The sequence below is a fragment of the Cygnus olor genome, chromosome 2 (genome assembly GCF_009769625.2).
Source record: "Cygnus olor isolate bCygOlo1 chromosome 2, bCygOlo1.pri.v2, whole genome shotgun sequence".
Classification (NCBI taxonomy): Eukaryota; Metazoa; Chordata; class Aves; order Anseriformes; family Anatidae; genus Cygnus; species Cygnus olor.
Genome location: NC_049170.1, coordinates 144,076,355 through 144,090,528, shown reverse-complemented (window position 1 = coordinate 144,090,528; position 14,174 = coordinate 144,076,355). Strand labels below are relative to the sequence as shown.

Sequence of the window (14,174 nt, the reverse complement as noted above, 5' to 3'; positions counted from 1 at the left end):
GTGCCTTATTAATAAACAGATGTATCAAAATGCTTTTATACTCCACATCAACAAAATCTGTAGACAGATCTGCGTTTGGAAGTCTTTCTGGATACAACTGAATGTTGTTTTAATGGCTTCGCAGCTCTATAAGAGGATTCCAAAACACACTCAGTTCTGAAAAATGAAATGCTATTGTTGAAACACTTTTGCCATCCCGACCATGTAGATATACAAACTCTGTATGTCTAATGTGTCCCCTAATCAGTAATCTACTGAGCATCAAGTTTCATTCAACCCCACCATGAATCTGGAGTTCTTGATCAGGAATTATCTCTTTGAGCTCTGAATCTAGCACTTGATCTATTGACTTAATTACAGTGTAATTATTCCAACTGTCTAAAAATAGAATAAATTATTTTTGAACATTTCTGTATTTTTATTAGGAAACAAGGCTCTCAAGTGACCCCACACAAGTTTATGCTAAACCCTGTTGTTCTTGCACCTGTTGTACTGTGTACTAGGTAATAGAGAGCTTTTGAAGTATGTATTTTTCCCAGCTAAGATGTAGTTTATTTCACTTTAATCTGTTACATTTACAAATCATACCTCATGAGGTATTCAAGACGATGTGATATTAAGAGATTTTTTGTAATGCTGAGTTTACAATGATAACAATGACAATTCTACAATGACAAAATGAAAAATCAATCTATTATTTTCTTAAATTAGCTATCTATTTCATATGTCACAAAGTACTTTAGATCCTACATATGAATAATAATGAAATTGTGATAGCTGGTTCCATTTATTTTGCAGAAAGCTTTCAAGACTGCATTGCAGGTATGAAAGCAGAGTTATACAGGACTTCATTGTTCCTGCTTACTCGACAAATATTCATAAGAAATGGTGATGGTAGTGATTGAACATCTAATGGGGGTGGAGATCAGCTCTTTTACTGGAATATCTATTTCAAAAGTAAAGGAGTTAATACACTTCAAAAGAGAGAAAAAATAAGCTGAAGAAAGATTATGAAAAATAAATAAATTAATTAATTAATAAAAAAGCAGAATGAGGAGGCAAAGAGAGAGTAGAGAATACGATACAGAAAATAACCTATCAAGACTGATAATACAGACCCTCTCTCAATCAAACAAATGAACAAATCACAGTTTTAAACAGTAGTAATGATGGGCTAGAGTCAGGCACATGAAATAGAAACCAAAGACTAGAGTAGACATTACAGAAAGATGGAATTAAGAAATTCCATTTGAATTGAATGTTAGTATATGTTAGCTCTCAAGAAATGTGGTGGTGTTATAACTATATACAGTACTGAGATTTTCCTTTTCTGTTTTTTTCTTGTAGCACAATTTTTTACCTTTGTCTACCCAAAAAGATATTTCTGTATTTGAAAATTATTTTTCTGACAATTTGATTTGTTTTAAAACAAACAAACAAAACCACCAAAAAAAACCCACATCACTTCCATCTCCTTTTAAGGCAAATATATGATGTAATGTGGATCAAAGTAAAACATTGTAACAAATATATTCTTGGGGTAAAGGTTAGATTTCTAATATAAACCATTCATATAGGATTTTTCTCTGAGTGGAAAAAGATTGACCTTATATTCCCTTCCATTCTGTCGCATTAGAATTTAAATGTCTGCGACAGAAATAGATGTTTCTCCCTTGTTATAGTGTCTGTATAGGGAATCTGAAAAACAAGACACTTCATTGTTGCATGGCCAAAATGAAGTTAAATGAATCCCACTCCTAATGAAGTAAGTTGAATTTAAACATACTCTCACAAAGAAACATATATGGTTGTCAGAAATACCCTAAGAGAATCATTAATTTACACTTCAATCTCACTGCAAAAGTGTGGAAAGGTTTTTGGATACCTTTTCCTACTATATTCTTTTTTAACGTGATTTAAAGGGAAGGAACTTTAAAAACTTAAAGAACTGTAGATGAAAATGTCCTTTTTAGGATTTTTATAATCCTGAGTTACTTCTACTAAAAAATATAAACCTCTGCTACTGTCACGACTTTGTGTATTATCAAATCAAAATGACAGCTGAAATTTTGTATCCAGATCTGTGACTTACATTTGTAGAAATGCTATGTATAGGTGTATATATTTTGAAATGGATGTGCCATATTTAAAACTGATTGGAGTGCTTGCTCTTAACAAAAACGTCTAGATGACTTTATATAGAGTAAACATTTAGAGCAGCAAGAGATGTGTCAAAACCTTATCTTTACTAGACTTGTCCAATGTTAATACCTATCCACGGATTTTATCCAATTTTGCCCAATCACATTCCCAGAGTGAGACAGTTATTCTAACTATTCAAGTTAGTAGCTTTGTAACTCAACAATATAGTTGCACTAAGAAGTCCTCACTGCCATTATTATCCTGCAGATAATATTGAACATAATGTCATACAACTATATGAATAAGTAAATCACAAATCATGTAATGAAATATGGAGATTTTTTCCTCTCTTTCTTAAGTGGACTCTTTAAAGAATGACTTTAACAGAGAAAGTGAGTAATATTTTCCACAGATTTTAGACAAATTAAGACTAATTATTTATGAGAAAGTAAAAATGAATATGTAGTTTCATGAATCCTATGATATTTAATGTCATGCTGGGTTCTTTCCCTCTCTCACTTTTTTTTTTTTCTTTTGCATTGAAAATATATTAACTTATTCTATGCAAACTATTGAGAATCTGTGTATGACATTAATGGTTGATTCTAAAATAAGAGCTCACCTTGTCTGTCAGATTACTTCATAAATCCTTCAATTAGAATTGATACCGTTAATAAAGCCTTGCAAATTACCTAACAAACTCTGAAAAATGAGAATTTGATTTTTAGAGATGGAGGACTTAAAAGCCTAAAATCCAGACTTAATAGCAATTTATCTGCTTCTGCTGTGGATGCAGAGCATCTGTCTTTTGCATTCTAATGCTGTAATGCAGAATTCAGTTTTAAAGCAGTCTTTTTTATTTTTAAATGAAGTCTCTGTATTTAATATGAATTCTCAATGTTTTAAAGGACCTCTGGAGACCTCTAGTCCAACTGCTTGATCACAGCAGAGTCAAATAGATCATACTGCTTAGGGCCTTGAATATCTCCAGGGTTGGACGTAACATGCTGTAATTTAACCCCAGCAGGCAACTGAGGACCACACAGCCACTCACTCCCTCTCCCCAGGTGGGATGAGGGAGAGAATCAGAAAGGTAGAAGTTTGAGAACTCATGGGGTGAGACAGGGACGGTTTTCTAGCTCAAGCAGAAGCTGCACATGCAAGCACAACAAAACGAGGGATTAATTCCATACTTCCCGTTGGCAGGAAGGCATCCAGCCACTCCCAGGAAAGCAGGGCTCATCACACATAATGGTTTCTTGGGAAGACAAATGCCATCACTCCAAACTTCCTCTCCACACCCATTTCCTCCTTCTTTCACCATCTTTTATTGCTGAGCATGATGGTGTGGGGCATACCTTTGGCCAGTCTGGGCCAGCTGTCCTGGCTGTGTCCCCTCCCAGCTCCTGTGCACCCCCAGTGTCCTCGCTGGCAAGGCAGCACGAGAAGATGGAAAGTCTTTGGCTTTGTGTAATAAGCACAGCTCTGCAACAACTAAAAACAACAGTGTGTTATCACCAAAAATCCCAAACACAGTATTTTATGAAGTTTCTTTCAGGCCGTTTCTCCAACTAGCTGAGGTCTCTCTGCATAGCAGCCCTGCATACCAACTGATCCCTTAGTGTCTGGAAACTTGGCAAGAGATCAGTCTGTCCCATTGTCCATGTAGTTAGTGAAGGTGTTGAACAATATTGAAGTGATATTGTGATTTAGCTCCAGTATCTTATTCTGTTGCATGCTGCATTTGCAAGATCTACTAGTATAACACAGTGAAATCTAGTAATTCCATATTTTACTAATATACTTTAAATTAGAAATCAGTAGCTCATTTAAAGATATAAACAGGAGTCCTGGTGTACTTGGTCTGGCTGGGATGGAGTTAACTTTTCCTGCAACAGCCCATGCAGTGCTGTGCTCACACCAGGGCTGTGCCTACTGCTGAGCAGTGCTGGCACTGCATCAGGACTCCCTCTAACACCCCTAGGGCCAGCAGGCTGGGGGTGGGCAAGGGGTGAGGAAGGAACATCACCGGGCAGCTGACCTAAACCAACCAAAGGGATATTCCATATCCATGTGGTGTCACACTCAGCAATAAAAGGTGGGAAAAGGAAGAAGAGGGGAGGGGTGGGCTCTCGTTGTGAAAATGTCTGTCCTCCCGAACCATGCCTACCATGTGTTGAGGCCCTGCTTCAAGGACATGGTCAAGTATTGCTCGTTTGTGGCAAGTAGAGAGTAATTTATTTCCCCTGCACTTCCACATGTTCCACATGGCCTTTGCTTTTTATTTATTTATTTATTTATTTTTTAATTTTTCCTTTTCCACTTTCCCTTTTCCCTTTAGTTAAATTATTTAATTAATAATAATTTTCCCTTAATAATTATTTTTCCTTTAATTAAATTATCCTTATCTCAACCTATGAGTTGTTTCTTTCCTTTTCTTCTTCCCCTTCTCTTCTGAGGAGGGGGAGTTAGAGAGTGGTTGTGGTGGAGTTCGGCTGCCTAGCAAGGTAAAACCACCACACCTGGTCATTGTGTCTGAGGCAAAACTTTTAAAAACTGTCATGATTATATTAAAAAAATAAAAAATAAAAATAAATCTTTCATTTGTTATCACCAGTTAGCATTTCAAAGAAATGTTTATTTAATCTTTGAGAAATATGGAGGAAATTTTTCCCTAATTTCTGTTGAGAGTAGATTTTATTATTTTATTTTATTTTATTTTATTTTATTTTATTTTATTTATTTTATTTTAATTTTATTTATTTTTATTTACTCAGGACTTCTTAAATGGAAAACAACACCACAAGAAAGCCCATAACATTTTGTTTATTTATTTATTTTTGAGTATAGATTTATTTTTTTTCTTTAAGGGAAGTAATAAATTTAGACCAACATATCTTCTTCAGGAATATGGTAAATGTATAAACCCCCCACATTTCAGAAGAATATATTGCTGTCTGCTCATATTAGCTCTCCAGAAAGAGGCTATCAGAACTGATTCCTAGTCCTGCTACCTTGTGTTTATGTTATGGAGATTGCTGAGGTCAGTGGGTTTGCTTCCACATGCCACCCTGACATTTGTTATTTATTCATAGTGCATATAGCATGTTGCAGTTCTATAATGTAAGTAGGAAATATTTACTTTAAAAAACATCAATGTGCTTACTTTTCACTTAAACTTTCATATTTAGCTGCATAACATTAAATAGTATGTTGATCGTAATATGTTAAAACTTGGGAGAATATCTATAAATCTATAAATAACTTCTCATTGTGATTCTGTGTGGGCCACAGGAATAATCTGTATTTATGTATCAGGTATAAATATCTTCTCTCAGACTATGTCCATGTATAAGTGATTTCTTTAATAGTGTTGCAAAAGCCTAGCACAGTAGATATTTCATGTGCAAGGGTGCAAATATAAAATGAATGAGATTCACTTACAAATTTGCAACTAGGTGTTACACAGTACATAGATTCAAGAAGTGAAGGATTATGGAGAATTTAAGATGTATGTAAGCATGGCTTGTTTGGATAATCTGAGGGTCTTAGTCTACTTTCTGTTACTTCTATTAAAAATTCCTCTTAGTTAGTAGTGCTGAGTGTCCAGGGTGCTACTAAGTCTTCTACTTTCCTTTTTACAAATTTCAATGTTTCACAGAATCTGTCCAAAAAAAAAAAGATTAAATAAACATTAGACACCTTAAATAATTAAAACATGGCAAAAAAAAAAATAGTTTTATAAAAGCTGCATACTGTTGCCCATATATTTTTGGATGATTTCTCAAATTTTTAGAAGTCAGTAGGAAAAATTTGAATTTGCAGAGCTACCTGATTAGAAAAATGTGATGTGACAAACACGGATTGAAAAGCTGACTATTTTATTTTATTTTATTTTATTATTTTATTTTTTCCTCTTCTCTGATAGGCTCTGTAGCTACTGCCTGCCGTGATCCTGGTGTCCCTATGAATGGAACTAGAAATGGGGATGGAAGAGAACCTGGAGACACTGTGATTTTTCAGTGTGACCCTGGATATGAGTTGCAAGGAGATGAGAGAATAACCTGCATTCAGGTAGAAAATCGGTACTTCTGGCAGCCCAACCCACCAGTCTGTATAGGTATGCAGAAAACAATCAAAGAATGCTTTCCAAAATTTTGAAATTCTGGTGTAATTAATCTTACTGCTCTAGAAATTTTATTGGAGGAAACAAATGCATATTTGTTATTTATTCTGTGTAAAACTTTGACGGGAATTAACAGAATCTTTCTTCTTTAGTTGTTAGTGTGATAGTTGTTATCCTTTCCCTTTCAAGGCCGTATTATTTATAGTTTGATGACCTGTGAGAAAGAAAGAAAATCAGTGTCAATTACACTGTTAGCTTTGCCTTAAAAATTAAAGAATGGTGATAACTGTTGAGGATATGGTTAAAATTCACACGCCCATATGTAAGGGCACATAACCGAGAACTTTTATTGATAAGGTAAAATTATGCAAGGGCTAAAGTAATATGCTACAGGAAATAATTAGAAGATGGTACATTACCATTACTGTGTCAGTCTTCATTAATTTACAAAGAAAAAATTATACCATTTATTTCTGGAAACACTGTCTCAGTCTCTAATACTATTCTGATTAACATAGTTCATATTAAATGGATTTTGAAAGCATTTAACTTGGTTAGCTGAATCATGATGAAAAATAAGAAATTACAACAGTATATAAATAGATAGTAACCTTTCAATAACTTCTTCTGGGGCAAATCCTAATCACTATTACTGATCTCAGAAAAAATATATACTTCCAACTGATATGGGGCAAGTAAACTTCAAGGACATACATGCTTTTTTGAAGATCTGGCAGCAGTTATATATATTTGAGGTGATATAAATATATTTAATATCTCATTAAATAAAATGAAAGCAACTAATAACAATATGTATTTAATTTCTTTTGTTAGTATGTATTTTTATATATGTTTAATATCTTTATTGATGATTTGGATGAGGGAATTGAGTGCACCCTCAGTAAATTTGCAGATGACACCAAGTTGGAGGGAAGTGTCAATCTGCCAGAGGATAGTAAGGCCCTGAAAAAGGACCTGGACAGGCTGGATCAATGGGCCAATGGGATGAGGTTCAACATGGCTAAGTGCCAGGTCGTGCACTCTGGCCACAACAAACTCATGCAATGCTACAGGCTTGGGTGAGTGTGGCTCGAAAACTGTGCAGAGGAAAAAGATCTTGGGGTATTGGTTGATTTTCAGCTGAACATGAGCCAGCAATGTGCCCAGGTGGCCAGGGAGGCCAACAGCATCCTGGTTTGTATCAGAAATAGTGTAGCCAGCAGGACCAGGGACGTGATTGTTCCCCTGTACTCAGGTCTGGTGAGGCTGCACCTTGAGTACTGTGTTCAGTTTTGGGCCCCTCAGTACAAGAATGACATTAAGGCCCTGAAATGTGTCGAGAGAAGGGCTACGAACACAAGTCTTGTGAGGAGCGGCTGAGGGAACTGGGGTTGTTTAGTCTGGAGAAGAGGAGGCTCAGGGAAGACCTTGTTGCTCTCTACAACTACCTGAAAGGAGACTGTGTCGAGGTGGAGAGCTGTGGCTTCTTTTCCCAGGTAACTAGCGATAGGACAAGAGGGAATGGCCTCAAATTGCAGCAGGGGAGGTTCAGGTTGGAAATTAGGAAAAAATTCTTCTCAGAAAGAGTAGTTAAGCATTGGAACAGGTTGCCCAGGGAAGTGGTAGAGACATTGTCCCTGGGGGTGTTTAAGGAAAGGGTAGATGTGGTATTTAGATACATGATTTAGTGGGTAATATTGCTTGGTAGGTGGACGGTTGGACTAGATGATCTTGAAGGTCTTTTCCAACCTTAATGATTCTCTGATTTCAGTGGAAAAAGCTGGAACATTCTGGAATAGTACTTTGTTGCCTTCCATAAAGATTACTTAGGTTTTAGATTAAAAAAAAAAAAAAAGTACTTGCCATAACAACAGTGAATACTAAGATCATACAGACTGTCTGGTACAGTGCTGGCTTATCACTATGTCTACAGAGAGGTTTGTGAAGAAAGGATGACATAATCTACATCTAGTTTTCTTTGTGTAATACATTTAAAAATATATTTTTTTTTTCTAGTAGATTGTCATTTGCCTTTCTTTCTGGATGGGTTATTATAGTATTCAGTATTTGTCTTGTGTCTAATACTATAAATGATAGGTGCCTTTTAAGCTTAGTATTAAGAGCTGGTCTCCTCTCAGTTAAAAACAAAGTTATTACACTTAACAGAAATGTTTTACACATCTAATTTAGAGAGTGATAGATTCTGAAACACATATGAATTTTATTCAATCATACATAGAAAGAAAGTCTTCAAACAGCTTTAGAGTACATGGTAAACTGAAAGAGGCAACATTGTCTAATGACATTTTTCATTAGGTGATGTTGACTTTCTCAACTTACTATCTAATGAGTTTAAAAGCAAAACAAAATCTGAAACTGCTGCATCTGGGAAAATTCTACCCAGGAGATATTTTGAAGTTGAAGATTAATGTTTCACAGAATCATAGAATCATACAATGGAAAGGTTGGAAGGGACCTCAAAGATCATCTAGTTTCAACCCCTCTGCCACAGGCAGGGGCACCACCCACTAGATCAGGTTGCTCAAAGCCCTATCCCACCTGACCTTGGACACTTCCAGGGATGGGGCATCCACAGTTTCTCTGGGCAACCTGTTCCAGTGCCTCACCACCCTCTGAGTGAAAAATTTCCTTCTAACCTCTAATCTAAATCTCTCCTCTTTTAGTTTAAAATCATTCCCCCTTGTCCAATCACTATCTACCTGAGTAAAGAGTCCTTCTCCATCCTTTTTATAAGAACCCTTTAGGTATTGATAGCCTAACTTCATAGGAGAGGGTCCAGAGGAGGACCACAAATATGATCAAGGGGCTGGAGTACCTCTCCTATGAAGACAGGCTGAGCGAGCTGGGGCTGTTCAGCCTGCAGAAGAAAAGGCTCCGGGGTGACCTCATTGTAACTTTTCTCTACTTAAAGGGGACTTATAAAAAAAGACGGAGAGTGACTCTTTGCTTAATCGGATAATGACAGGATGAGGGGGTTAATTTCATTATCATTGAATGTGCAAGTTGCAATTACTAGATTTTTTTTGTTGTTGATTTTTATATTTATTGAATTTTTATATTATCGGTCTTGATCTGAATTACTAATCGGTTCTGTATGGTGAAAATGCAGGTAGTTGCATTATCATTGTACGTAAATCATATTTCATAACCTTAAAATCTTCTTTTAGAATGCCTGTAACAAGAAGTGAAAAGCTCATCCAGTCATGTTTTTTATGTCTGCAGTTAGAACATTTCTGAAGTTCACAGTGTTTTCAGAAAAGCCTCCACGTAGTGTTACAGAAACAAAGTAAAGGACACCGAGTTCAAAACCAAGTGCTTTACTTAGTGTTATTAGTATTTGTCTAAGGAGAAATGTGAATTCAGCTTTTGTTTCTGTTAAAGCCCTGTAGATACTTCGGTTGTTTCTTGTTTAACTTTTAGGGGACATTAAATGTTGGTGAACAGATTGCTGATAGTTGCTTCTTTTTCTCTTACGTTCTTTCCTCAATTCCAATTTGTTTTTATTCACAGCTCCCTGTGGAGGAAACTTGACTGGCTCATCAGGTTTTATACTTTCACCGAACTTCCCTCATCCTTATCCCCACAGCAGAGACTGTGACTGGACTATCACTGTTAATAATGACTATGTTATATCATTAGCATTTATCAGGTAAAGTGCTACTTGCTCATAATTTTAAAAATCATGTCTGTAACTTTACTAGTGGCAGATGTTCAGAGCGCTGTAGTATAACATCAGGTATATTTAATTTAACTATCAGTGTGATTAGTGATTGTTATCTATGTTAGCAGTCTCATCAAAGGTATTAAGATATTCACTGCACACAGAGATGTAGCTTGGCAGCTCATTGCTCCTCTTCAGTTAAAGAACCCTCAGTTCCTCAGTTTACCCTGACTAATGTGGAAGGGGATAGTGATGAATTTACTGAGATTCTGTTCCTGAGAAGGTGATGTGGAGTTACTCTGAATACTCCCCAGTCCATCAGGAAAGTCTTCAATGATTGACACATTGCATTATGTATGAGACATTCATCTGATATTAAAGAAAAAATATCAAAAGTGGTGTTTAAATGTAGTTTTTTTTTTTATATATTATGTATTTATCAGTGTAACCTCTATCATTTCATGAACAATAGGATATTTCACATTGTTCTGGTTATTAAATGGAACAGCTTTAGCATTTCATAGAATCATAGAATCATAAAGGTTGGAAAAGACCTCCAAGATCATCTGGTCCAACCATCCCCCTACCACCAATATCAGCCACTAAACCATGTCCATAAATAGAATCATAGACTCATAAAGGCTGGAAAAGACCTCCAAGATTAATTTCCCTTTATTACAATGCAACATTAAATTGAGCTAATAGAATTCAGAGGAACTTCTCATCTGTGCATTGTGTGTAACCCATAAAGTAAGTTAATATGCATGTTTACTGTGTGTGAAAAATATGCATCCCAATAGTGACATATGGTAATGTCACACAAAATTTGTATTTGTAATGTCCCATCAAATTTAAGCTCTACTTATGCTGAATGTTGTATAACACTGGCTTTGTTGTTCTGATCAGTGATAATGTGATGACTCTTTAGTGATGTTGGTCATATAGCTGTTTATTTGCTGTTGTATTTGCTGCTATAGTATGTGCTTTGCTGATAAATATATTTGATATTTACTTTTATAATATTACATGCCAACTATGTTGCACCATGGAAACCTTTTATTACATTATGTTTGACTAGTCTAGACAAAGTCATTTCATTTACAAAAGCATTTACAAAAGCATTCGGTGAGCTATGTTTCATGTTCAGGTAAATGATTCAGACATCAGAATGCAAACTAAATTATTCATTGTGAAGACAGTAATTTCTGATATTATTCAATATAATACATTTAAAAATTGCATTTCACTATTGCAATGATGATGCATTGACAAAATATGACAAAGTATTCCTTCCTAGAAAATGAATCGCTCAAAAATATGTATTTAATTAATAAGTTAACTATTTGCTTAGAGATTTCAGAATGCTTTAACTTGCTAAACATTTTTTATATTGGACTTTAGCACTTGTAAATATATATATATATTTATTTTACCTTTGTGAAATATCATGAGCTCAAAGTACCTAAGAAGGTACCTAAGTACCATTTGCTCTTTCTATTCTACATTTGTTTATAGGAGACCCTAAAGTTTAGGATAAAAGCAGTATTTTACAGTGCAACCCAGTATTGTATGTGAAGACTCTATATAGATCCCAGTTACTGACAGGTCATTCTTAAAATCTGGACAATTACTGTGATTCCTGACAGAAACTGACAAGTTCAGTCTTGGTCAAAGTAGATCATATACTTACTGAGACTTGCCTCACTAATGACACGCAGACTGTTCCAGAGTGAGTGAAAAGCAAAACAACAACAACAACAAAATTTCTATATGAGCAAAACTTTGGATTAAAAAAAAAATATCTGTTTAGTATTGTTATATGTGACTCTTGAGTGGATCTTATTCCAGCTACCTCTTCTAAACTCAGACACCAACTACTGTACTTTAAAAATCAAAGCTATTGAATTTGGTATTTCTTTTGTAAGGAAATATTTTGGAAATAGTCCAAAAGTTAGAAAAAGTATTTTCACTGAAGAGGCTGGATCAGGTCTTTAATTTCTACATTTATTTTATCAGGACCTGCTAGCAACTAGAGACAAAATATTTCTAGCGGTTATCTTCATTCTTTTACTACAAATCTTTTGCTTTACGTTCTTTCTACACAGACAATCTTACAAGCAAATGTGGTTAACCCTCTGCCCTTGGTTAAAATTAAGTTCAAAACTGTCAAAATTAAGTGAATTAATTATATTAACTTAATTAACTAAATTAATTAAATTAAACAAAAAACAACAACAACAAAACTTAAGTCCAAAAGAAAGGTTTCAATACTAGACCTTTTCAGCTACACTGATGATGGGCAAAATATTTCTTACCATTTCTTAACAGGGTTAATGGAGGATCATCCCTTGGGTATATGAAAGTATTCAGTCTGACTGAACTGCATACTATCTGGGCTGTGTACTATCTACTCTAATGCTGACTACATTATATTGTAAAGCATTTCTGCCAAGGGTTCCTGTTATTTATTGTTTTTTGATTTGTTCCTGATCCAAGTTGTTTATTTCTCTTAAGGTTCAGAAATATTGTCAATAATCATTTTTTTTCTATTTTGAAATTTTACATTCTTTTTCCTGACTAGCAGAAAAACAATGGTTCAGAGAGACCAATATAGTGTTTCTGTTTTTTTTTTTTTTCCCAATTAAAACACAGCTAATAAGAATACTTATACAAACCATTATTCTGACAAGCTGATTAGAGTAAAAATGTTATACAAAGCATATTTTATCTAATATTTCTCTTTTTTTCTTCTACAGTTTCAGTATAGAACCAAATTATGATTTTCTTTATATCTATGATGGGCCAGATAGTAATAGCCCACTAATTGGAAGCTTTCAAGATAGCAAGCTTCCAGAGAGGATAGAAAGCAGTTCAAATACCATGCATTTGGCTTTTCGGAGTGATGGGTCTGTTAGTTTCACTGGATTCCACCTGGAATACAAAGGTAAATAGAATCACTTTTGTTTTCTATTTAAAATGTTTGAACTATTAGTGTAAAGTTTAATCTGCTTTAATTTTTCATAGATGTCTTCCTAGAAATATATTGGTTTTGTCTATAGCTATGATAATGTGTATATGTACACATATCTATATGTATATGTACATAAATTTATATATGTACATGTATTCATATCTATATGTACAAAATATAACATAAACATACTAATTTAAGTCAGAACCTCTGATATATGATTTAATTTGGCTGATACCCAATAATGTTAAATGCATGACTCAAAAAAAAAAAAAAAAAAAAGACATTGGTTTAAATGTTTCAAAAATATTGATACAGTGAAAAAACTTTAGAGCACTTTTTTTTTTTTTTCCAGAATATAATTAGTTTTTATTTTTCCTTTATAGTAGGGCATATTGAAATATTTGAATTTATGATTCCTGTCAAATGAAATTGTGTCCTAGAAGCTAGAAGACCAATAGTGAAAATTTAGAGGTAGACTTTTGTATGATACATCTATCTACATATCTCAGACAGAAATCTCTGAGGTCATAACACAATAAACAGGAAAATACAGGCTTGTAAAAGTCATAATCAGTACAGCCTTTCAAAATTCTCTGTGTGACTCAAGAAACAGAAATATTCATTATAAAGTGAATAGAAAAAATATCCAATAATCTGTAAAGACAACCAGAGGGAAAACAAGGATATTGCTAGAACAGTGGCAATACAGACTAACCTCTTTTGACTGATTTTCTTTTTGATTTATTCTGAAAGAAATTAGTAAAGGTGAAGGTATACAAGGTGAAAATATGTTACTTTGGTGAATTTTTTTTACTTTGGAAAACCCACAAAGTGTCCTTTTACTTTGCTAAAGCCTTTGGATTCTATGTAGGTAAAGAAAATTGTCTTCACAATATGATCTGGTCCTAATATGTTAAAAGTAGCTCTTCAACATGTTGATGGTAAACCCAGGTGTATGCACTGTTCCACATCACTTTAAAATATTTCTTCTTGCTTCTCAATTACATTGAAGAATGATAAATGATAAATGAAGATGGGAGTGATATAGAAAGTAGTATAGGGATGCAGAACTTTTTAAGAACAAGCAACTCTTGATTTTTCAAAAGGACCAATCTTTTTTCTGTTGTGCTGTTGAATACATTCTTGTCTTATGGAATTAAAGGGTTTCTCTCATACAACAATCAAAGCTGGGAAGATACTCACTAGGGACACAGTCTCTTCTCATTCTTGATCTAGGTTTAAAGAAAGAA

The 14,174-nt window shown here is 34.5% G+C and overlaps 1 protein-coding gene across 6 annotated transcripts in view; it reads left to right on the top strand.

The window, feature by feature from the left end:
- The window catches only part of CSMD3 (CUB and Sushi multiple domains 3), a 710,416-nt gene that overhangs the window by 497,569 nt on the left and 198,673 nt on the right, over positions 1 to 14,174 (top strand). For all 6 annotated transcript variants that reach the window (XM_040546910.1, XM_040546915.1, XM_040546914.1 and 3 more), the window contains 3 exons: positions 6,071 to 6,262; positions 9,800 to 9,938; positions 12,707 to 12,894. In XM_040546910.1, coding sequence (XP_040402844.1) covers positions 6,071 to 6,262; positions 9,800 to 9,938; positions 12,707 to 12,894 — 519 coding nt within the window. The remainder of the gene's footprint in view (positions 1 to 6,070; positions 6,263 to 9,799; positions 9,939 to 12,706; positions 12,895 to 14,174) is intronic.